Source organism: Tribolium castaneum, chromosome 3 (genome assembly GCF_031307605.1).
Source record: "Tribolium castaneum strain GA2 chromosome 3, icTriCast1.1, whole genome shotgun sequence".
NCBI lineage: Eukaryota > Metazoa > Arthropoda > Insecta > Coleoptera > Tenebrionidae > Tribolium > Tribolium castaneum.
Genome location: NC_087396.1, coordinates 9,766,305 through 9,788,661, shown reverse-complemented (window position 1 = coordinate 9,788,661; position 22,357 = coordinate 9,766,305). Strand labels below are relative to the sequence as shown.

The window sequence follows — 22,357 nt, the reverse complement described above, 5'->3', positions numbered from 1 at the left end:
TAGCTTTGATGATTTCCTGGAAGATTATTTTCCATTCTGTTGTGAAGCCTTTAAAATTTTTTTGAACAAGAGTCTAATCCTTGGGGTAATTAATGTATTCTTTTTTGTCGCTCGAAAGAATTGTTAAGCGCAACTGTTGTGAATTTAATTATATGAGATTAAAGTAAATGTGAGGGAGGCTAATTAATCTAAAAATATGAATGCTTGGCTTTACTTTTTGTCAGATTATGCAAAGTTTTTAATTTTATGAATATCGAATAATGGATTATGTTACAATTTTGTATGCAATTTAGCAACGAAATCAAGCAAATTGCGTGAAGTTTAACTAAATTAAAATTAATTAAAACAATTCACAAGTGAATGTCAGGAAACTCGAGAAAGAGTCTTAAGAAATCCTTCTTTTTGTAATTACGAGATGACAGTTGACAATAAACCCGTGGAATGGAGTTACTCCAAATCCTCAGTTTTGTTACACGAAACAACAACAAAAGCCAAAGCTTCGTCTAAAAAAATAATCTTTTGTTAAGTTGTGTTTGTGTTCCTACCAATTTGAACTTTTTGTCAAAATTGATTATTAAAATTAATAAATCAGTACGAGTTTCTGACATGAATGGTCTCTCAATCACTCTTTTCCTGTAATAAATTAATCAATAAACTGCGTTGGTTGAGTGGATCAGCACCGAGAATAATTTAAACGAAAAATTTGTACATTAATTGGTAATTGATAGTGTAAGGTAAGCATTGCCTTATTTTGTCTTTTAAATGTCGTCATATAATAATATTTTTATGATTAATTAATTTTTTACACTTTGTTTTCCTCCCGGGCTTAGCTGAAATTTGTGAAAAGAAAGCAAAGAAAAGACGGGAGATTTTATTACGCTGGGATGAGAATATTCAAATGGATTTTTGTGAAGTTATTACAAGAGATTGTTACAAAAAAACTCGTCTCTTGATGGAAGAATACTGTCGAACGTCGTAATAAAAATCATAAAACTTGAAAAAATTATATGTGGTTGATTTATGGAAACTCACAACTAGTTATTATATGGATTATATCATTGTATGAAATCAATCATTTGCGTTTAATTTTAAAATAAATAACTGCAGGGCAGCAATGATATGAATAATTTAAATTAAAATTTGTATACAATTCATTTGTATTGACTACGGATATCTAAAAGTATGGATATGAAATAACATACAATTAAAACGATTCCGTCTTCGATAGTTCCATTAATGTCGCCAGAGAGTGTAGTTGTTCCATTGACGTCTAAGTTTTTAGAGCAATGAATTTAAAATAATGGTTGTATTTGTATAATGGTTAACACAAGACAAACAAAAAAATACAGGGAGATAGAGCATTAAAGTTTCTATATACGACGAGATAAACATAAGGCAAAATTTTTATCGTAAACTATATTTAGAAAATTTCAAACTTTTACTAATTCGCCCTTTGCCCCATATTTTTGAAATTGCTCTGAATACAATTACAGATACAAGAAAATTTGTTGTTCATCTTCTGTTTTATGATTAATAATAACTAATTGGATATTCGTGAATGTAGTCACATTCAATTTTGGTATATTATTTATTATCTACGTTTCGCCACTTTTTGGAGCTTCTTCAGGACAAAAAATGGGGAACCATTCGTGAAGCGTAAACAAAATGGTTCCCCGTTCACGCTTCACGAATGGAAGGAAGAAATTTGTTGAGACTTAAATTTTCTACAAAGAAGTCCGCGAGACCATTTCCTTATCTTCAACCGTTTAGGCTCCAAAGTTGTCCAAAGACGCTTAAGCAACGGATTTGTTTTATTTTACTCATAGTCAAGAACTGGAAAGTTCATTTATACCTAAACCGTTGAAGAGATAAATATGGTATGATAGACTTTTTTGTACAAAAATTTTCTACAACTTTGTTCTTTACACTTTTTTGTATCTTCAACCGTATTTAGTATATTTCTAAACGATAATTCTATCCGCACCGTCTTATGCGGGATGCTCAAAAACTGGCGCACCAACTCAATGGTGTGTGGTAGAGAACTGCTTACATATAAAGGTAACAATAATTAAAAAAAATGTAATAAAGTTATTGATAAATAACTAATTTTAGTTAAATGATATGTGACGACGTTGTCTAACAGTCGTGATCGCAATAGAATTTGGTCAACAATAAAAACAATTTATTTTTGAAACAGTTTCCTAGAAAATAATTCCCAGTGTTGGCACATCTACACTTTGAGATTTTTTTTATGAATTTTAATTTTTTTAAGTTCAAAAAACTGCTAAAGTCTGATAGAAAATTTCAAAATAATTATTCATGTTTTTTTTTTAGGGAACGATGACTTAGTGAGAAACATAAAAACATTAAAAAGTAATGAAAACTGAAAAAGGTAACACAATAAATTTGTAGATCCAGATTTTTTAAAATATGACTTTAGGAATTTTTTCAACATTTTTTCCGTAATCTGCACTTGCTTCTCAATAATGTTCCACTAAGTTGGTGCGCCAGTTTTTGAGCACCCTGTATGTATCAAAACGGTAGGAATACGGTTGAAGATACAAAAAAGTATAAGGAACAAAGTTGTAAAAAATAATTTTTTTTTATAAAAAAGTCTGTGACACCATATTTCTATCTTCTACAGTTTAGGTATAAATTTATTGACCACAGCTAAAATGGAACGAATCCATAGTTTGAGCGTTTTTGGGTCTTAGGGTCTTAACCGTTGAAGATAAAGATATGGTGTCGCAATTTTTTAAAGGAATTTTAACTCTTTACAACTATCATCTGAAGATTTTTCTTGTATCTTTAATCGTATCCGCATTTTAAAAAATACGAGACGAAGAGCAAATTATAAAATTTAAATAATTTTTTGTCATATTTCTCATGAAAATTTTGGTCGTTAGTTTTTTTCAGTCTGTTAGGAGTGCAAAGTTCAACATTTCTGCATTCTTTTTTTCGAAGTAATAAATGAATTGGTTGAATTTAAATTAATTTAAAACGATTTGGTGCCGAGACGGAATAACGCTCAAAACGCCCTCATTTTTACTTTGCCGTACTATTTTTTGGGTGCAGAAAATTTTGTGATTTTGTATCTTGTTTCGTTTCCTAAGTTATAGTCGTCCCTAGAAAGGGCAGTGTTTTATACTAATTTTTTTCAGAAGTTGTTCAACTTTTCATTTTACGTTGAACCCTCGTCTTCCGCTCTGTGCGCAGTTTTGTTGTAGAGTTTAATTTTTAATATTTATGCATGATCAAAAGTTTTATTAAAAACTAGAGCATATGCTGAAATTGTTGGGGACAGATTCACGTTTTTTGTATTAAAAATTGCAAATTTGTACATGTTCGGGTAATGATTGCCAGGAATTCATTTTACTGTAATATATAACAAGTGCGCAAAAACAAATCTCTTCAGGCGAATCCGGATGTTTGTTAGCAGTAGGTGGCCAACCTTTCATTAGTTGACTCTAAAACCCTTTATATACCTACTCCTTTGAGCTACATATTTTAAGCAAGATTTTTAAATTTCTCTTTAAACTTTTGAGCCTTTTTCTGCAAGTGTGTACATTTCTGGTTTGCGGTTCACCGTTATGATTTGTGCGTATAAAAAGCATGTAAATAAAATATAAATTGTGTAATATACGTTTCATGGTTTACAACAAACATTAATTAAAAATTTACTCTTTCGTTTTTTATGCACAAAAACCAATTATCTCTGCATTCGGATGTTTTTACTCTTTAATAAAATTAAAGACTATCAAGCAGATATTTTAGAAAGCAAAGCTTTTTAAGTAATTAATGCAGCAATTCAAGTCGTAAAAATGTAATTTTTACATGCCTTTTTAAAATGTTAAATAATTTAAGACATATAAAAAAATTCATCGTCAGTAAAAAATTATGTTAGAAGATAAAACTCAACCTTGAAAGACGTTTGTTTTGCATAAAAAAGAAAGAAAAAAAAACTGTTAAACGTGGGTACAGTTGCAAAAGCGTAGATCTCTATGAACCAAATTAGCACTACCACTGAATTTTCGTCAATCTATTCGCACAAACGAAGTGTCAGTCACATTTCCATTTATCTCTCACACATACATACATAGTTAAAAAACAATATTTTCGACTCTTACTGTTTGTACTGGATGCTTTAAAAAACTAAATAAAGGACTAAAAGACTACTGAACAACAACTGAAAAATTCTAGACACTTGAACGTTCAGGACTTTGGAAATGTTTATCGTACACTGCTGACTGGATTTTCTTCATAAGCTTGAAATACAGCCCCAACTATTTCTTCGTTTCTAGAACGTGTTTTGTTCTTTACTCGGTTTAGTTCACGTACGCTTTCTGTGTCTTCAAATTATTGCCGATCTTTGAACTTTCAATTTTATGAAGGCTTTATTTGAATAACATTTCACTGTTTCCTTTTTCAATAACACAAAAATTTCTGCCACTGTTGTTCCGAGCGATTTGGTTAATTTTTTGTGTTGCCATCCATTTTTCGGGGTTTATTGATCCAATGATAATTTGGCTTAATTTTAAATAAAAGATTTTTTGTTCCTAATTGAAAGACCACCTTCTATTTTAGAAGGTGCATTCTAAATTTCATAACAATCCGTTGACAAATAACTGAGATATTAGGCTCGAAAGTCTTAGCTGAGACACCCTGTAGAAAGATAGGTTGATAAGAAATTTCTTTATATCTTTTAAGAAAGGCTTTCCACGTAAGCATTGAAACTCAGGTGGAAGTACATTATAAAACTTGATACAATAATAATTTACAGCATTTTTTGATTTACCGCAATATTTTAGAAACATGCAGCAGAAACGAAGCTGTAATCTAAAAAAAGAAAAAGTCAATATTTTTAATAATAAACTGCTTGCTGAAAAGCTTCACCCTGTATACGTTTTAAACAATTATATAAAAGATAAGGTTCGTTTTATTCAAACATTCGTTATAAGCAGAAGAAATAACACATGGAATTTATGAAATAAAATTCGTATTTCTAAATCTGGTTCGTTATATCCGACTGTTTGTTATAAACGGGTTCGTTATAAACGGCCACTACTATAACTCATTTTATACTTTTTATACTTTTACATGAATTAAAAAATAAGTTTAGTCGAACGAAATAAGCCGAAAAATACAGAACTTGTTTTATACAAATTATAAGTCAAGAGGGTGTTGATTTAAAAAAATATGTCTAACTAATTTCAATTTCAAAAATCCTGGAAAATTTCAGTAATAAAAAAAAAGCTTTATTCCAATAATTCACCAAATTAATTCCAGTAATTCCAACTTCATTTTTGTAATTTCAATTATATCCTGTAGTTCTAAGAAATTCGATGTAATTCACTAATTTCTATTACAAGTAATCTCGGATGGTTCAAAAAAGTAATTTCAGAAAATTTTCAGTAATTCACAAACAATTCCCGTAATTTGAAAAAAATCAGTAATAACTAATTTGATAACTTTAAATACTTCCAAATTATTCCAAGCAATTCTAATTAAATTTTCGATAAAATGAGCTTGAATAAGCCAGGTTAATTTTCAATTCCTGTATACATTAAACCGTTGGGATAAGTTATTGATATACTTTTTATTAGTTAATAATAATATCTACTAAAATAGGGACTAAATAACTTAGTGGTCAAACGTGCTATGAAAATTAGAACTGACCTGACTTTTCTTGTATTAAAATACTGTTTTAAACCAACTTTTTCTATAACAAACGAAAGATCGGCAAAAATCACGAGAACATGTTTTCTATCTAGTTTCTATCATCTATTATTATAAATAATATTTTACTTAAACAAACAATGAAAATAACAGTAAAACAGATAGCAGCCCAATTATTTTTATCCTTTTTTATAAATTTACCGAAAATTGAATAATAATTTAGCAATGTAATTAAAATTAAATCAAATGTCAAACTATGTTTTTTTATGCCTTATGTACTGAAAAATTACTTTCAGAGGCGATACTTCAGAAGATGTGGTAAATCGTGCGTTGGTGTTCGGTGGCATGGGCTGCTCCCCTAGTGTGCTGCTGGAGCACATCCACAGGGACAGCACGGCTAACCAAGAGAAAAACATCAAGAGAACCCCGCCACAGTGCAATAAGAAAGGTCAGTCGCTCTTTGACAATAACACATCACATAATAGATTATCGCTGCACCTTTTGAGGTTTAACGGTGCGCGTGACTCGGATCACTAATGTTTTGCTTTTTATTTCTATTATTTTTTTCTTATTATTGATGCTTTCAGGAACGTGTATCTCGACGATTTAGATTTAGTTTTTGTTAGATGTCTGTCTACCGGTTTATCATCGGGCTTCCATGCATTGCAATTAGCAGAGTTATTGAACTCTAATGTTGTGTCAAAACTTTGTATGAATGCATGCATGTGTTTAGCAACTATTTGCGGTTTGTCACCTGTCTGCAGCAATTGTTTGCAATAATCTACTGGGATAGTTCATTATGTCGATATTTATATCGCAATTTGGTATGTACGTGTTGACGAGACACCTCGGGGTATTCAAAGTTACAATACAAGGTGCATCAGCGCATCCACCACCCACACATCATATGCTGAATAATTATGTTACAATAGTCCCTTCAGTTAACACTCAAAACGGTTGAAATGATCATTTTTACCTTCACACCTACAGACAAGAACGCAACAGATCTGTACTAAAATAATATTATGTCTTTTTCAAAATTTTGAGTAAGTTTTTTAGATAAAAATGCTTTATTTTGCGGAACTTGATTAAAATAAACCAAAAAATCACCAAATTGTTTCAAAATGGTGTTATTTATGTCGTTTATAAGCTTTTAAGCGCATTTTTGAGGTGAAAAAGGACTAAGTTAGATATTTTATGGCTTAGAGGTTTCAAATCCAACTTTAATAAAGAGAAAACGTGAAACTTCTACACTCTTGATGGAAAAATTTTAATCAAATTTGGTAATCTGGTCTGGTCAAAATAGGTGTCAATCTGGCAACATTTTCAGCACGGATTTGGCGAATTTAATTTTTATGTTGAGTAGCAATATTTTTCTGCAATTAAATAAAAAATTGCAGTTTTCATTTAATTTTCGGTTTTGTGTTAATTCTTTGTTGTTCAATCAAATATTTGTTAACAAAAAAAAACAGCATTTTTACACCATCATTTAATAGAATTATTGGTTTATCTTTTTCGTCAAGGAACAAAATGTGATTTATCAAATGGTAAAATAGTTAAAATCTCGCAAAATTATTCCGAAAGTGGTGAAGGTTTTTTCGAGTATTGAGCGTGTTTAGTGCTGAAAATTGCAAAACATTAAATTAGATTACAAATGATATAGGGTAGTATGAATAAAATGTAGCAAAAGCTTTTTAAGTTTTCTTTCGTTCATTCTGAAAAAATTGGTACATTTTTCAATTACGTCTATTCTTTACTGTTACAAGTAGCATTTACTTAATAACTTTATTTCATAGTAAACGGTAAAATGGTATTATATCAACTGATCACTTCATGGTAAAATAAAATTTCATCGTCTAAGTAGATAAATATATGGTTTACAACCAATGTTATTTTTTTATGACGTTTTTTTATTTTTGAATTTTTTGACGTTATAGTTATCAATCAAAGAATAGTAATAGTTGTCAATCAAAATAACTCAGTAAATCAATGCAGGATGAAATAAAATTATGTATTGCACACAGCGATAAAATTAACCATTTTCTTCTCAAGCACCTCTCTAGCTTCTCGAAGATATAATCAAATTTTAACGTCTTGTATTATAAGTAACTACTATCTATATGGCCCACTATTTTGCATTTTTGAGCTCTTTTGACTTTTTTCAGCCAGAACGTCAGTCGTTTTCCAAAATTTTTTCAAAAATTAAAGATCACCAAATTATTGATTCGAAATCAGTAAATTATGTGGAAATCTATTATATTTTTTACTTTTTTCGTATGTTTCAACGTGTTTTTCACATTTTTGCAAAATTTTGTTAACGCCAAATCAAAAATTCCAGGCAAAAGTTGATTTGTTTCGAAAAAATTTGCTTAAATTGATTGAAAAATCATTACAGTACATTGAAATTGATGTTATTTTTATTTTATTCCTCTCGATTTTGCTCGTTTTCTCGAACAAAATTTGATTTCAACCAAAATTTCTTTAAGAATAAAACAAAAATCTTAAAAAAAATATTGAGCAATTAGGTTACAATGACAATACTTATTATTTTTTCTTTTTGGACACTTTCTACGTTTTTCAGCCAGAATCTCAACTATTTTGTGGAATTTCGTGAAATTATTAAAGAGAGCTTTTCCAGAAATCAAGCCGAAAGATCACTAAATTGTAGCGAAAACAGTATTATTGTTGCTGTTTTTGTATGTTTCAGCGTGTATTTCACGTAATAGGCTCGCAATGTGCAATACTTGCAAAATTTTGTTAAAGCCAAGCCAAAACGTTGAGGTAATAGTTAATTTCTTTCGAAAAACTTTGCGAAAATTGCTGAAAACGATGTTATTTTATTTTGTTCCTCTCGAAGCCAGAGACCCACATATTTTGGAAATCCCGCCTAAAATCATAAAAATTGTAATTGCTGACATATGGCCAGATTTCATTAATTTGGTTCGATTTTAAATAAAATTTCATCAAGAAATCAAATACTTTAAGAAATTGGTTGATAATCATGTTACTGTTACCTTAAATTTTTCAGCATGCACCTGGTGATTTTTTTTGGTTATTAGCAACATTGTCTTATAATTCAGTTAAGTGTTTCTAGTTTTTATTACCGATTAATATTTCTGCAGATTTGTGTTAACTCTACTTGTTTACTCCTTAGCAGAATTTAAAAAAAAGCTAAACCAGTTCTACCCATTCCACATTTAGTAAAATAATTGGTTGGTTTAGATTGTCTGAAAATGACATTATTTTTGCATTTTTGAAGCATTTTTCAACCTCGAATTCAATTATCCTCGCGAAATTTTCTCAAAAATAAGTTGAATGCTTAGCTTACAGTCTTTAGGGAAATTTTTCAGTAAATATTTCAGTACGTTTTTCAGACCGCAATAATTTTGCAAAATAAATATTGTTAAAACAAGCTGAAAATCTACAATCTTTTGCCAAAAATAGCGCTAAATCAGCTTTTTTCGCATGTATAGGTAAGTAGGTATGTTTTTAAAATAAAAACTAAAATTTGTTTTAAAAATTGGCTGAAAATTTGATTTTGCTCATCAAAAATAAATGATTCTTATCTAGTCGTCTGTGAATTTCCTATATAAAATCAGAAATGCCGCTTTATAGAATTTATGACAAGCATTTAGACATCGAGAGCGGCACAATTTTTTTTACACGTAAACCAACTTCAAAGTTAACTAAATGAGAATCATTTAAAAACACATTGTACATTTATTTTGTAAGATTTTGTCAAAACACATAAAAATCACCAAAAATCGTAACTACACCTACTAAATTTGCTCGAAAATTTTATTATTGTAGCTTTTTACAAGTTTTTGAGCACATTTTCCAATTATAAACACAATTCTTCCACCAACGAATTAAAATAGACAAAATATGTATGTTTAATTTTCTTCTAGAAACTGTTCGTAGCACAAACACGTCATGCTGCTATTTTTTATGCTAATCATCTTTAAGCCAACACATTGTTTTCGCTTTAATAATATTCGTTATATGTTACGTACAAAAATCAATAGAAAATGTTTACCTAATTTTACGGTGAGCTTGTTAACTGTAAGATAACACCAATTTACCGCCAAAGATAGATCCGTCAAAGATATCGATAACCGATTACGCATTTTGAAACTTGTGAAACTTTCTACATCAAATTATTAACATAAATTACGGTCAGCTATAAAAAATGTAAATTTACGACTTATTTCGTATGATTAATTACACGAGCTTGTTATTTCAAAATCAGTTTTCTTTGATAAATCATCCTTTCTAAAAATATAGCCACCCATATGTGATAAAAATATTAAAAATTTAAATAATTTCGGTTGTGGTGGAAACAAATACATAATCCTTGACTTGAAGCCGTTGGAGGTTTTTTACGGTTGGTACGGTCATGTACATACTCCACATAAACTATAATTCAATTATGCAAGCTGACGATTAAATTTATGCCGCCATTCACTTTTTCAAACGAGTCCCTGGAACACTTCATACGTAGGAAGATCAGATGGCACGCTTGCTGATTAATCGCAGTCAATTTCCATTTATTTTCAAGCCATCATAAATTCAAGCTTCTAACAACATGTGGTTGTATCTAACCAAAGTTTGTTAATAACTTGAAAGTTGTAAAAACAAAATCGATTTTAAAGTTATTATCAGGATTCTGAAGCTTTGGACCGATTTAAGTTGCAAAACACACTCCTGTTCTTGGCATCTAAATTATTTTAAGCGAAAAAATAAACTTGTTTTCCAATTTTGTTTCGAAATTATAATTGAAATTATAATTATCCAACTTACGGATATTTTTTCCAAATGTACTAGCGAAGTTTCGAAGTTTTAGCCACTTTGAAGTTTAAAGTTGATCAATTGATCAACTTTAAGAGTTATCTTGTGTTCGAATCACATTTTGTTAAAGTACAATGGTCTCAGCGTTTACTTTTGACTCGATTATTTATTTTAAATAAATACTGAGGTGGTGCCTAAAATAATTCCATCACCTAATAAATTATCGAGTGAAATGTTGCCACATCGCAAGGTAATCACCTGATAGGAGCCAAATCCGAGCGATAATTTATTTAAAAGTTTGACATTTAGTATGTAAGTAATAAACAATAATTGAACATAAATCATACCGCGTCCGAATGGGGACAAGAAAACTGTTGTTCTTCGATATGTTAGAAACTCAAATTAATTAACTAAAACGTGTTGTACCAGATAATTAAATTACAATAAATCCACGTTGCCAATTAAATATCACACACTCGAATCTTATAAATTGTATCAGCGGGAGTTTGCAGCCAATTTAAAACTAATTGCATCTGAAATGCATCGATACATGTAATAAACCGGCGGAATTTAATTGGGGTTTGATTTCTAGAAATGATTTCTCATTATTACACACGACATTACCAAATACAGAGAAATATTCGACTAATTAACCTTCATAATGATCAATCAAATATCAATCTGGTCCTTAATCCATATTCGGTCAAAGGCTCATTTGCTGTTGTACGAAACACAATTATTACTTTTGCGAGATTTGATTGTGAAATTAATGAAATCGTAGCGCGAAGCACTGAAAATCAGAATAATGGAATGAAAAATATCGTTCAACTTATTGCTGTTGTGTGGTCCCTAAGCTCCTACGGCGACTATTTATTAGTAATTAACGTAGCTATGGCGTCATCATTTCAAACCACACCTAACTATAGCACACCATTATTCAATCCGGCCGATAAAGAGCCCAAGACATGTTGGACTGAAATGTGTCCAAACTATAAACACTATTTTTAAATTTCACGTTGTTACCCACTAAGAAATTTGATTCAGTAAAACTATTTCTGGTTTTGTTTTCTTTTTCAAAATGTAATAATACCCATACACAATTTTCAATTTTCAACATAAAATTTGCAGAAATTTCAAAGACTGGCTTTGTGTTATTTCTTTTACTTGTAATTTTACCTTAATGTTTATATAAAACCTAGACTCGCATCAGACACAAAGTGTGGATGTCTCAAAGGCAGGAAATGTTAATACGGTTAGGTAAATACATAATTTATTTACGCATTATGTGAAACTGAAAAGGTTGTATCAACTTTGTCAATTAATTAAAATTTGTAAACAGAAATTTAATAATATTTGAAGTGACAATATTTGTTAAATTGTAAAGCTAGTCAATTTTGCATAATTTATATTATAATTTATAACACCATAATACCACAAATATACAGGGCGATTCAAATCACTTAACACCTCATCACCTATAAATTCTAAAAAAAAATCGTAAGCGATTAGATTATAGGTACAGGGTGTTTCAGGAATTTGCGAACTGTTCGCAATGCATTGACGTGTATTTTTTAAAACTCAACATTACGTGTGTTATGTAATGTTCAGCGAAATGTACACGTAACCATAAAATACAGAAGACCTGAGAACTGCAGTAATGTATTGATGTTCAGTTGAATAAATCCTCAGTGTATGATATAGTGCCTCAAAATGTTTAATTAAATGTTCGAGGAAATGTGTCGTTTGTGTCAAGTAAAACACGTCATATGTATTTTATTGCATTTTGGACACACACAGAGAAAAAAATCAAAAGTGTTATTTAGTTAACTATCCATATTTATTTGAACCTATAAAATAAACTGATCGAAAAAAGTTAGGGATATTGGTAGTTTAATATATTCATCTGTATTTCGAGCGTGAATACACGTTTTAAGAAGGATGATTATTTTTACTGAAGGATATAAAACCGGTAGGTACAACACTCAACAATAAAAAAATACTGATACACAAATAATGATATTATTTTTATTGCTTCTGTGTGTTTTCTTTAAAATTCAATAATATTCCAAAAAAATTCAATCGATTTATTTATTTGTTTCCGTTGCCTCCGTTGTTTTTAGAAATTCTGTTACTGAAAGTGATATTTTGTTTGTTTTAAATGTCAAAATTCGTTTTCATTTAAAGAAATATGTCTTTCTAATACATTTTTAATTCTAACATTTAATTCAATACTATAATATTCAATAGTTTCTATTATATTGAATTTGGCTAATCTTTAAATATTTGACAAGATGTACTAAACTTGCTTTCTTGCTTTTGTTAAAATCCCTTTCATGTTCAGTCACTGAGAATAGAAATATTTTATTAATTGGAAATCAAATTTTGTAAGTTTATTAATTATTAAACTTATTCAAACAAAGTATATATTTCTTCGCCCCAAAATTATTTTGTATTGAAGTAATACTCTAATCAACCATCATGAAATAAATAAATGAGTTTCATCAAAAATATCATATGATTATCTTAGCTCAGGATTAAATTTTCTTTAAATAGATAACATTTAATTAGTTCAAATAAATTTTATTCAATTTAAAATTGAACTCTTTTCTCTGTGTATTGAGATATTTATTAGCCATAGCTTTATTTGCATAGGTTACCTTTGAAAGGAGAACTAAAATTCAATGAATTTATTTTATACTGACGGAAAGTAGTATAACAGAATTTTAATAATGTTTAAAGTGAAATATTTTTTGAGTAACTGGTAAGATGTTTTTAAGAGGCTTTTTAGATGCGAAAATAACAAATATGGTGTTCCATTTCAAAAATTTAAGTTATTCCACTAGCAACAAATTACTTCATTACATCTTCTTGATTGTGTGAGCTAAAAAAATACATTCTTAAGGATTTAAGTACTCAACTGTTTTCTTTAGAATGGTGAAAGTTCTACTTTTATAGGATTCTTAATATTTGTGTAATAAATGTTCAAAAGAGCGTGTTTTCGTTAAAATTTTTTTAAAAGGATCGGTTTATAGAAACGTCATTAATTTAATACTCTATTAAATGCGTGATTAACAGAATTTGAAAGGTTAATTCAATTTTTAGTAACACAATTAGGTAACTTTAATTGAGCTTTCTATGTACAAACCGGCTTTAAGGGCCGGTTTACTGAAGGCTACATTAAATTTTAATTCGTTGTTAAAAGTTAACAACGCATATGGACCAACCATATTTGGTCATGTGATCACTTAATTACGTATATAATTGCAGATCAAATTAATGACGCCTCTATAAACCGGCTTTAAGACTTTAAGGGCCGGTTTGTAGGACGTTTTAATCGCAATTAACTTTCAATTCGGGATTAACTTGCCGTTTGGCAATGCAATATAAATGGCATTTTAGTTCGAATTAGTTTAATTCGGAATTAAATTTTAATTTCACTTTCTGGAAACCGAGTCTAAGGGCCAGTTTACAGAATATTTTAATCGCAATTAAAATTCAATTTTAAATTAACTTGGCATTTGTCAATGCATTTTAAATGGCATCTTAATTCGAGTTAGTTTAATCTAGAATTAAATTTTAATTTCGCTTTCCGTAAACCAGCTCTAAGTGTTAAATGATACTTCTATATCATAAGTTTGTATTTCTGGAACATTCTGGAACACCAGGTATTTATATTTGAAAATACTTTACCTAGTGTGAATTGTACCGAATTGTGCAGCGGATGTCTTTGAATTTTTTAAACATTACGTAAAAATGAAATATACAATTTTTACATTATGCTATATAATTTTACAATATTTATGCAATGAGCTAAAAAATACATCCTTAAAGACTGAACTGTCTTCTTTAGAGTGATGAAAGTTCTTTTCGTACATTTATAGGATTCTTAGTTTTTTTATAATAAATTTTAAAAAGAGCATTAGGGAACATTAGGGCTGGTTTACAGAAAGCAAAAATTAAGATTTAATTCAGAATTAAACTAATTCGGATTAAGTTGCCATTTAAAACGCAGTGACAAATGTCAAGTTTGTATTTCTGAATCACCATGTATACTTGAAAATAATTTTAGATGATGCAGGACTTTAGTATCTATCACTTTTGTAGAAAGAATTAATTTTCAAACAATTAAAGGTCAATAATGGACTTGACCAACAGATTATTGGAACATATTGTATATTTTTCTTTCGTACTTTGAGAGGTTTTAACTGACTTTGAATACGACATGAATCGCCCTGCACAGTTGTGTTACTGGTGTTATTAACCTATTTATCGTTTTGTAAAAAATGTTCTTCTTTACACTAATTACAAATTCTCTACGTAAACAGATATTGCCCACCAACACTGAATTTTGGTGGCAGTGAAATCAACAATTTTATACTATTACCTTTCTTCAAATGGAAAATTGAATTTCGTAACCCCTACCTGAAATGATATGAGTTATGTCGAACATTATTTATGGACTGCCTAAAAATCTAGTCCATATCTTATTTGAAGTCATTGAAAGCTTGTTTTATAGGTTAAGCGATTTTAATATTATAGAGAGAGGTGTCATGGCATTGAAGACAAATGTAGCTAAATTGGTAGTTTTTTTATTTTTTATTCACTGTTAGATTTTTTTTTGTCATCCTCATTAGTTGGATAAAATAAAATGCAGTGGAATGTGATAAAGTGCACAAAGCGCTCTTTGATGTATTTTATTTTCAAATTAAAACATTTTTGTTCTTGCTGGTACTCGCATAAAATGCAGGGCCATAATTTTTGCAAAAACAAAAATTACGATTATGTGAAGCACTCAGCTAAATGACAATCAAGACATTTATGTGCTCTTTGAGTCCCGTAATTTGAACAATAAAATGATAATTAGAGTGCTCAACATATCTAATGCAGAAGAGAAAGTTGTTCCAAGTACACATTAAATTCAAAGTACCAACTCAATCTAAGAGCAGGCACCTGTTGATTCCTGAAAGAATCTTTTTATTGCCAGTTTTCAGGAAAATTTCACATTCCAGCCGCCTAAAGCCACCAATGAACCATCGGCAATTAGCGGACTTTACATAATTGGTAATGCTGAGGTTTGCCAATATAAATCCAGCAACGGCTGCAATAAATCCTGACATGGCTTTATAAATCAGAATAATGAGTAAAAATGTATTTCATTTGAATTCCTGAACCGAGTAATAATTATCATAATTAATATAAAACGTCCATTGAGCCAAATACGGATTGACAAGTCTATGTGAATGTGTCGACAGTGCATTTAATGGGAGTTAATTCGACAACCTCAAAACATTAATGGTCGGCTCTTAAAATATGGAAGGTTGCGGTGCCGTAATCAAACTGCTCAATTAAGAGACTGGTTGCTTTAATTATTAAACTTGGATGAGTTAGTCCACTTCGGGTGACATTGATGGGTCTATTTGATAGAAAAATCGTAAACTCTGATTTTGCCAATTCAAGACTGAACACAAATGTGATTAATGAAGCGAACCCATTTCACACAAATACCATTTACATATCTAAATTACCCATTTAAACCACAATAAATTACATAAAAATTTCAAAATGTGTTGTAATTTCTCGATAACTAGTTCTTAATGCGATGTTTCTAGTTTTCGGTCATTACCACATCAGGTTATATTTTTAACGATCTCCGAGCCACACCACTTTTTGCCTCAGTCATGTGCTGATCTATAAAAATTAGTACGATTTAAGGAGTTTCAAATTGGCACTTTTGACAAGATTGATTCTTGATTTTTGATCAGAAAATGAAAATAAATAAACTTGCGATTCACTGCGTGAAAATAATTTAATGATGCAAATTTAACTACAGCCCCAGTTTGAGAATTATACAATTTGAGTCGAAAAGATGGCGGAAACTGAATTAACATAACAAGCCGGGACATAATTGATTAAAATCTACTTCAAGATTCAGTGAATAAAGTTACAACTTTGGAAAGTCTTAGTTCTTGCATATTGCGTTCGAATTATCACAATTTTTTGTTGTAAACAACGAAGAATGAAAATAATTTCCCGTCTATTGATTTTTGCGAAGTTTTAATTCGTTTTATTACCGAAAACAACTTTATGTTTCTGTGTTCGACACTGTTTTAGTTGAATAAAAGAGAAGCTTGATTTGGGTTAATTTTAGTTTGTCGTGAAGTTTTCGTCGCGTTATGTTAAGACTTGTTTTAATTAATGAAGCTTATTACTTTAAATTGTAACTTAGCGTTGGAAGAGATTTCAAGTTTAATATTAGACGGGAAGTTAAATAATAGTGTCTACCAAAAGTAGATTAGGTGATACATGTAGGTAGAATTAAATGAAATGTGATACCTACTAGAGGTAGGAACACGATAAGTTAAATAAATCTTTTCTCCTGATCACCAATAAACTCCAACAACTTGTAAGTCCTGACACGTTTTATGAATGTCTCCATATCAAAAGTTCATAAGATTAAACCGATAAAACCAGTCTGAAAATGAAAAATGGAGCACTATTAATACACTTTTCTTCGACTTTTTCGTTGGAAATTCCTAATTTTATAACAGCTGATGAAAATAATCTTGCAGCAATGTTTCAGAAAGTAGGGGCATTAAATTTTGTTAATGGTACATGTAGCGGAAATATCTTTAAAAGTCCTTTTTACGAGCCATAAATATGAGATGATTTAGGGTTTAGAAGATCGTGTAAGGAGCTACAATGAAAAAGGTATTGTAATAAATAAACACAAAATCACTACCAAAACCAAATTTTACGTAACGTAACTTTGACTAAAACTATGGGTTGTACATTTTATTTTATCTTAATTTATCGTTTACGAATTATTATTGGACTATATATTGATTGCCTCAGTGTAAATTGGAAGATTAGACAGGTTGTCACTAATGACATTAACACTAATTCTCTGTCTGATTACCTTAACAAGATGAAAGATACAACATTAGATACACATCTAGCTATTAATCAAATACATCTCGCTTTATTATACTTGCAGCGGTAATACAATAATTCTACACTCAAATTGGATTATTTACAAAATTAGTTCCCGTCTGACAACGTTAAGTAAAGCAAAATCTGAAGAGATTTGCCACAAGAAAATAGAAACTATATTAAATAAAGCGCGCTATTTATTTAAAAGAATTTTCAGTTTCAAATTTTAATTCAGAGTTTTTTTCAAGTTGCTGATGTTAAAATGTACTAATTTTTTAACATAATCTAGTGACTGCGCGATTTAAACATGTCCTTTATACAGGTAACTTTATTGTATTAACAATAATATCGAAAATCATTTGAAATGAAAGTCAGTAAACTTATTTAAAATACAAATCCAGTTAAAATACCTGCTTATTATTGTATTTTTGTTGTTTTGTTTTTTACCGATATTTTTTAACATGAAAATACTTAATATATGAAATCTAAACAAAAGAAAATTCACAAAATCACCCATTTCTTATAAAAATAAAAGTTGAAAGATAAAGCTCTTTATTATAAAATTATCAAAAACTTTTTTAACAATATTAGCACCGACAGAAGATACTATGAAAAGCAAAAATGTCAATTGTGATAAAAGAATAAGAATAACATTATCCGAGTACCGCATAACATCATAAATGTCACTATGGTGTTCCTCGAAAATATGGTACTTGAAAAAGTAAGGTCTATTTGAGGATTTTTTTTAAGTGACCCTCTATTTAAATATGAATTTTGTGTTACTTTTTGTTCAGTCTGTATTTTAGTATTAGCTTCTATTTATTCTTATCATTCTTTAGTATTTTTTTCTTTACATGTAATTTTTTTAGTTATTTTGGGTTTATGATTTTTGTTTTGTTTTTGAGAGAGGTTAAGTAGAGTACCTATCGTTAACTAGACTTCGCCTCTTCAGTTTTTCTTATAAACAAAGGCTTTTATTATTATTATTATTATTTATTTTTGACCATTTTCCGTAGTACCGTCTCTCTGTGTCTAATGTATCTTGATATCTTATCAATATTCGATATTACGCTAATGTTTTTGGGAAAGAAATCTAAATGAAAGTCTAAATACGAATTTTAAAGCGACATGTCGCATATTTTAGACCTTCATATGAAGGAAAAAGTTGGCATGATTTTGTGATAGTTTTTATTCTTTTTATTTTTCCATCTGCTCACATCAATTAGACTTACGGGGATTAAAGTGACGTTAATGCAAAAACAAAACACAACTACAATAAAACCTTTCAACGACGGATGGACCTTAGATTTTCTCCGATATTTGTCAACCGATTTTTATAAAATTTAAAATGCAGATACTTTTGAAGGTAGAGATTAAAATCCAACAATGCAACAACTCAAGTCTTAAAATCAGAATTTTTACATGCCTTTTTAAAATGTTAAGTCAAAGACTTATATTAAAAAATTAATCAATAAAAAATGATGTAAGACAAAAGTCGTGCGTGAAAGACGTGAATGTTTCGTACACTGCTGATTGCATTCTCTCTAAAAGCTTGAATTACAGCCCCAACTATTTCTTCGATTCCAGTGACGTGTTTTGTCTTCACTAGATTTAGTTTACGTATATACGCTTCCTGTGTCTCAAATTATTGACGAGTCTAAACTTTAAATGTTATGAACATTTCACAAGAAGTCCAACGACACTTTCCATAGGCGAATTTTGTTTCCTTTTTCAACAACACAAATTCTGCCACTGTTGTTTGGTTTTAAAGTAATTTCACCAAATTAAAACAATAGCAATTTTTTAATAGCACGCACACTTTTGCAAGTTTTTTTCAGTGACGCACAAAATGCTGCTTAGCAATGCTTCATCAATTGTTTGAAAAGGTGACTGCTCAAATACTTTCAAAATTTGGATCAAGTTTTTAACAACAAAATTTAATTTTTTTCTTGGATCAGCCAAGCGATTTGGTTAATTTTTTGTGTGGCCATCTATTTTTCGGGCTGTAATGATCCAATGGTAATCTGGATTATTTTAAATAGAAGAAATGTTTTAAAATAACATTCTTTAACTTGAAAGACCGCCTCCTAAAATTTGCGCATTTTAAATTTCATAACAATCCGTTGACAAATAACTGGGATATTAAGCTCGAAAGACTTAGCTGAGACACCCTGGATAACGTTATGGTAATTACTTAATTAGGGATTTTTTCGTCCGCGTTCGCTATAGAAAGGTTTTTTAATGCATTTGTTACGTTCCTATAAAATTGTTCGTTGTGACGAGGTGTCCGTTAACCGGAATTGTCCATTAAGGGAGATTTCACTGTAATACTGAATTTTAAGAAATGAGAAAAAATAATTAAAAAATAAATTAATGCATTATAGGAAAAAACTGAAAGCAGTTCTACATTCAGCAGGTTTAAATCTTCATATTTATATTTTTATTTAAAGAAGAATATCATTGGGGACCAGTGTTTTGCTTCCTTGACGTTGTTTTTCAAATTGTTCGAAAATAATCTATTGGTAAAAATAATCCACAATTATCTGTTGAAAATGATATTTTTTGGACAGAAAGATAAACAGACAAAATACAATGTGTTTTTAAATTACTCTTATCTAGTTAACTTTGAAATTGGTTTACATGTAAAAAACACTGTGCCACTCTATTCAATTGAATTCTCTGTCGATAAATGTCAAAACTGTCAGTTGTAAAATTCACAAATTGTCAATTTTTTAATTTTAAAAATTTCGTTAAAATGCAACTAAATTCGTACACAGTGCAAGAAAACACTTTTATTGTCGAAGCTTATTTCCGAACTAGAGACTTAATAAATGGAGAATGGTAATATTCGGTGTCTAACAGTCTAAATGCTTGTCATTAAGTCTATAAAGCGGCATTTCTGGTTTTACATGGGAAATTCACAGACGACTAGATGAGAATAATTTAAAAACATCTTATCTTAAAGTTAAAGGGGAACATGTTTTAGTGTGTTTTTAAGCCGCAAGATGGTGCGAAATTTATTTTTCTATTATTTTTTTAGTCACTCACTTTTTTCGAAAACTAAAACATAAAATCTTCATTAAATTTAAGGCAATGTAACACTTTTTTATTTGTTGAATTATTTTTGAAAAAATAGTTAGTTAGTTAATTAGTTAGTTAAAGTTAAATTTACTAGTAGAACTAGTAGGTTGTTATTAGACTTAACCCATATTGGTGAGACCGGTCCTAAGACTTTACACGAAATGTAAACTGCACTCCAGATTTCCCCTACTTTCTTCAGGACTTTTCTCGGTTGCATTGGAATTTCCACAAATTTTGAAAAAGATTTCCTTTGTTTTCTCCGATTTTTTACTCCGATTTTCTCTGCGGTTTATTTAGGTACACAAATTGTAGATATATGGTGCAAGAAGTATGGTGTAGATACCCCTCTTGATCTTGATAGTAGTTCTAGTAGTACCACATACCACAAGCCCAGTTTTTCTATTATAATCAATCGTCCCTTGTCTTTCTCCCCTACATGGCAAAACCTGCAATTTGCAAAACCTTTTGGCCTGCTAAAGGCCACGAATTCCCAGTTATCCACTTCGTTAAAATTCCCAAGCAGTAATTCTGGCCTATTGTTATGTCGAACGAAAACAAACCCCGATTAGATGCAGACGTATTAAATAAAACCCAAGGTCTGCTTCCTATTGTGTGCGGCAATGATACGCTACATAAGTGTACACATAAACCTCCTAGAACAGGCTCGTCGTCGTCGTGAGTGGCTTGAGCACCAGATTGCCACACACCAAACTTTCTCAGTGCGACTCCGACGGTGTGCCAGGTGCCTGCTGGTCCTGCTGTGCCTTCCGATGCCGCTTCCTACCCAGCTCAGGAGGAGACAACCGTATCTTATCTGCTGATTTAGTGCACCAACGCGTGCAGTGCAGTGATGCGACGAGTTTTAGAGCTGTGATTTGTGCAATGTGATCGATTTTTCGTTGAAATTTTTTGTGACTGGACTAATGAGGCTGCCTACACCCACGCTTCGTGAGTTTGTCAATTATCAAAGGACCCAAGTCATAACAGTGGGCGATAATGGGGGAGTTTGGTAATTGATCAAATTCTTGAGGTGTCACATAAAATGAGAAAAAATTGTGTTCGCCGTAGTATTTGCAAACAAAAACTCATTGTTCGGATAATAAATCAATAACAAATTACGCACAGAACAATTAGATTCAAAAACGATATTAAAATTTATAAAGGGTCGCATTGGCTAAAACTTATCGCACTAGATGAGGTTTAATTGGTGGAAGAAAAATGTTTTTAAAAGTGCTATTATCCGATGAATAACCTCAAATTTAAAATACATTTATGTCCAGAATTTCATGTAAAATATTTCATTGTTGGGATTAAAAGGTCAATAAACAATCACAGAAGAATCATTCAAAAGCTCTATCAAAATTTACAAAAGCTTTTAACATTGCATTAGTTAAAATATTTTTTAAACTAAACAAATTGTACTCGTATAATGTCGTTTTTCATAGTAGGTAGCGAATTAGGCTTTTAATTTTAGACAAAAATTTTTGGTATTCATTTTTAGAGCTTACATTTAATTTTCAATTTTCAAAAGAGCAGTTTCTCGGTGAATCAATTATAAAATTTGATCGTAATAAAGCAATCAGTAATAAATTCGATTTTGATCATTATAATTAATTTTGCACAGAAAAAAACTAAAAATGATCGGTATAATATACAGGGTGTAACAGAAATACGTGTCTTAATTTTAACAAGTAACAGAGCTCAACAAAAAACATCGCTTCTATTTGTAATTTTTTAATAAAAATTTGCAAATTTATTTAAAATTTGAAAAAAGATAACATTGAAACAAGTACCCTCCTATGGGTACAAAAATAAAAGAGCCGAACTATTTTCGTTATAATAGAAACGGACAATTTAAACAATTTAAAACAACAATGAAAGT

The 22,357-nt window shown here is 30.1% G+C and overlaps 1 protein-coding gene across 6 annotated transcripts in view; it reads left to right on the top strand.

Annotated features, from left to right (window-relative positions):
- The window catches only part of Pde8 (Phosphodiesterase 8), a 94,395-nt gene that overhangs the window by 1,529 nt on the left and 70,509 nt on the right, over positions 1-22,357 (top strand). For 3 of the 6 annotated variants that reach the window (XM_064355330.1, XM_015982085.2, XM_064355331.1), the window contains one exon: positions 5,973-6,124. The exons of 1 other annotated variant lie outside the window; for it this stretch is intronic. In XM_064355330.1, the coding sequence (XP_064211400.1) occupies positions 6,022-6,124 (103 nt within the window). In that variant the 5' untranslated portion in view covers positions 5,973-6,021. Of the gene's footprint in view, positions 1-5,972; positions 6,125-21,171; positions 21,424-22,357 lie in introns of those variants that run through there. 2 more of the 6 variants (XM_064355333.1, XM_064355332.1) reach the window with 1 other exon arrangement.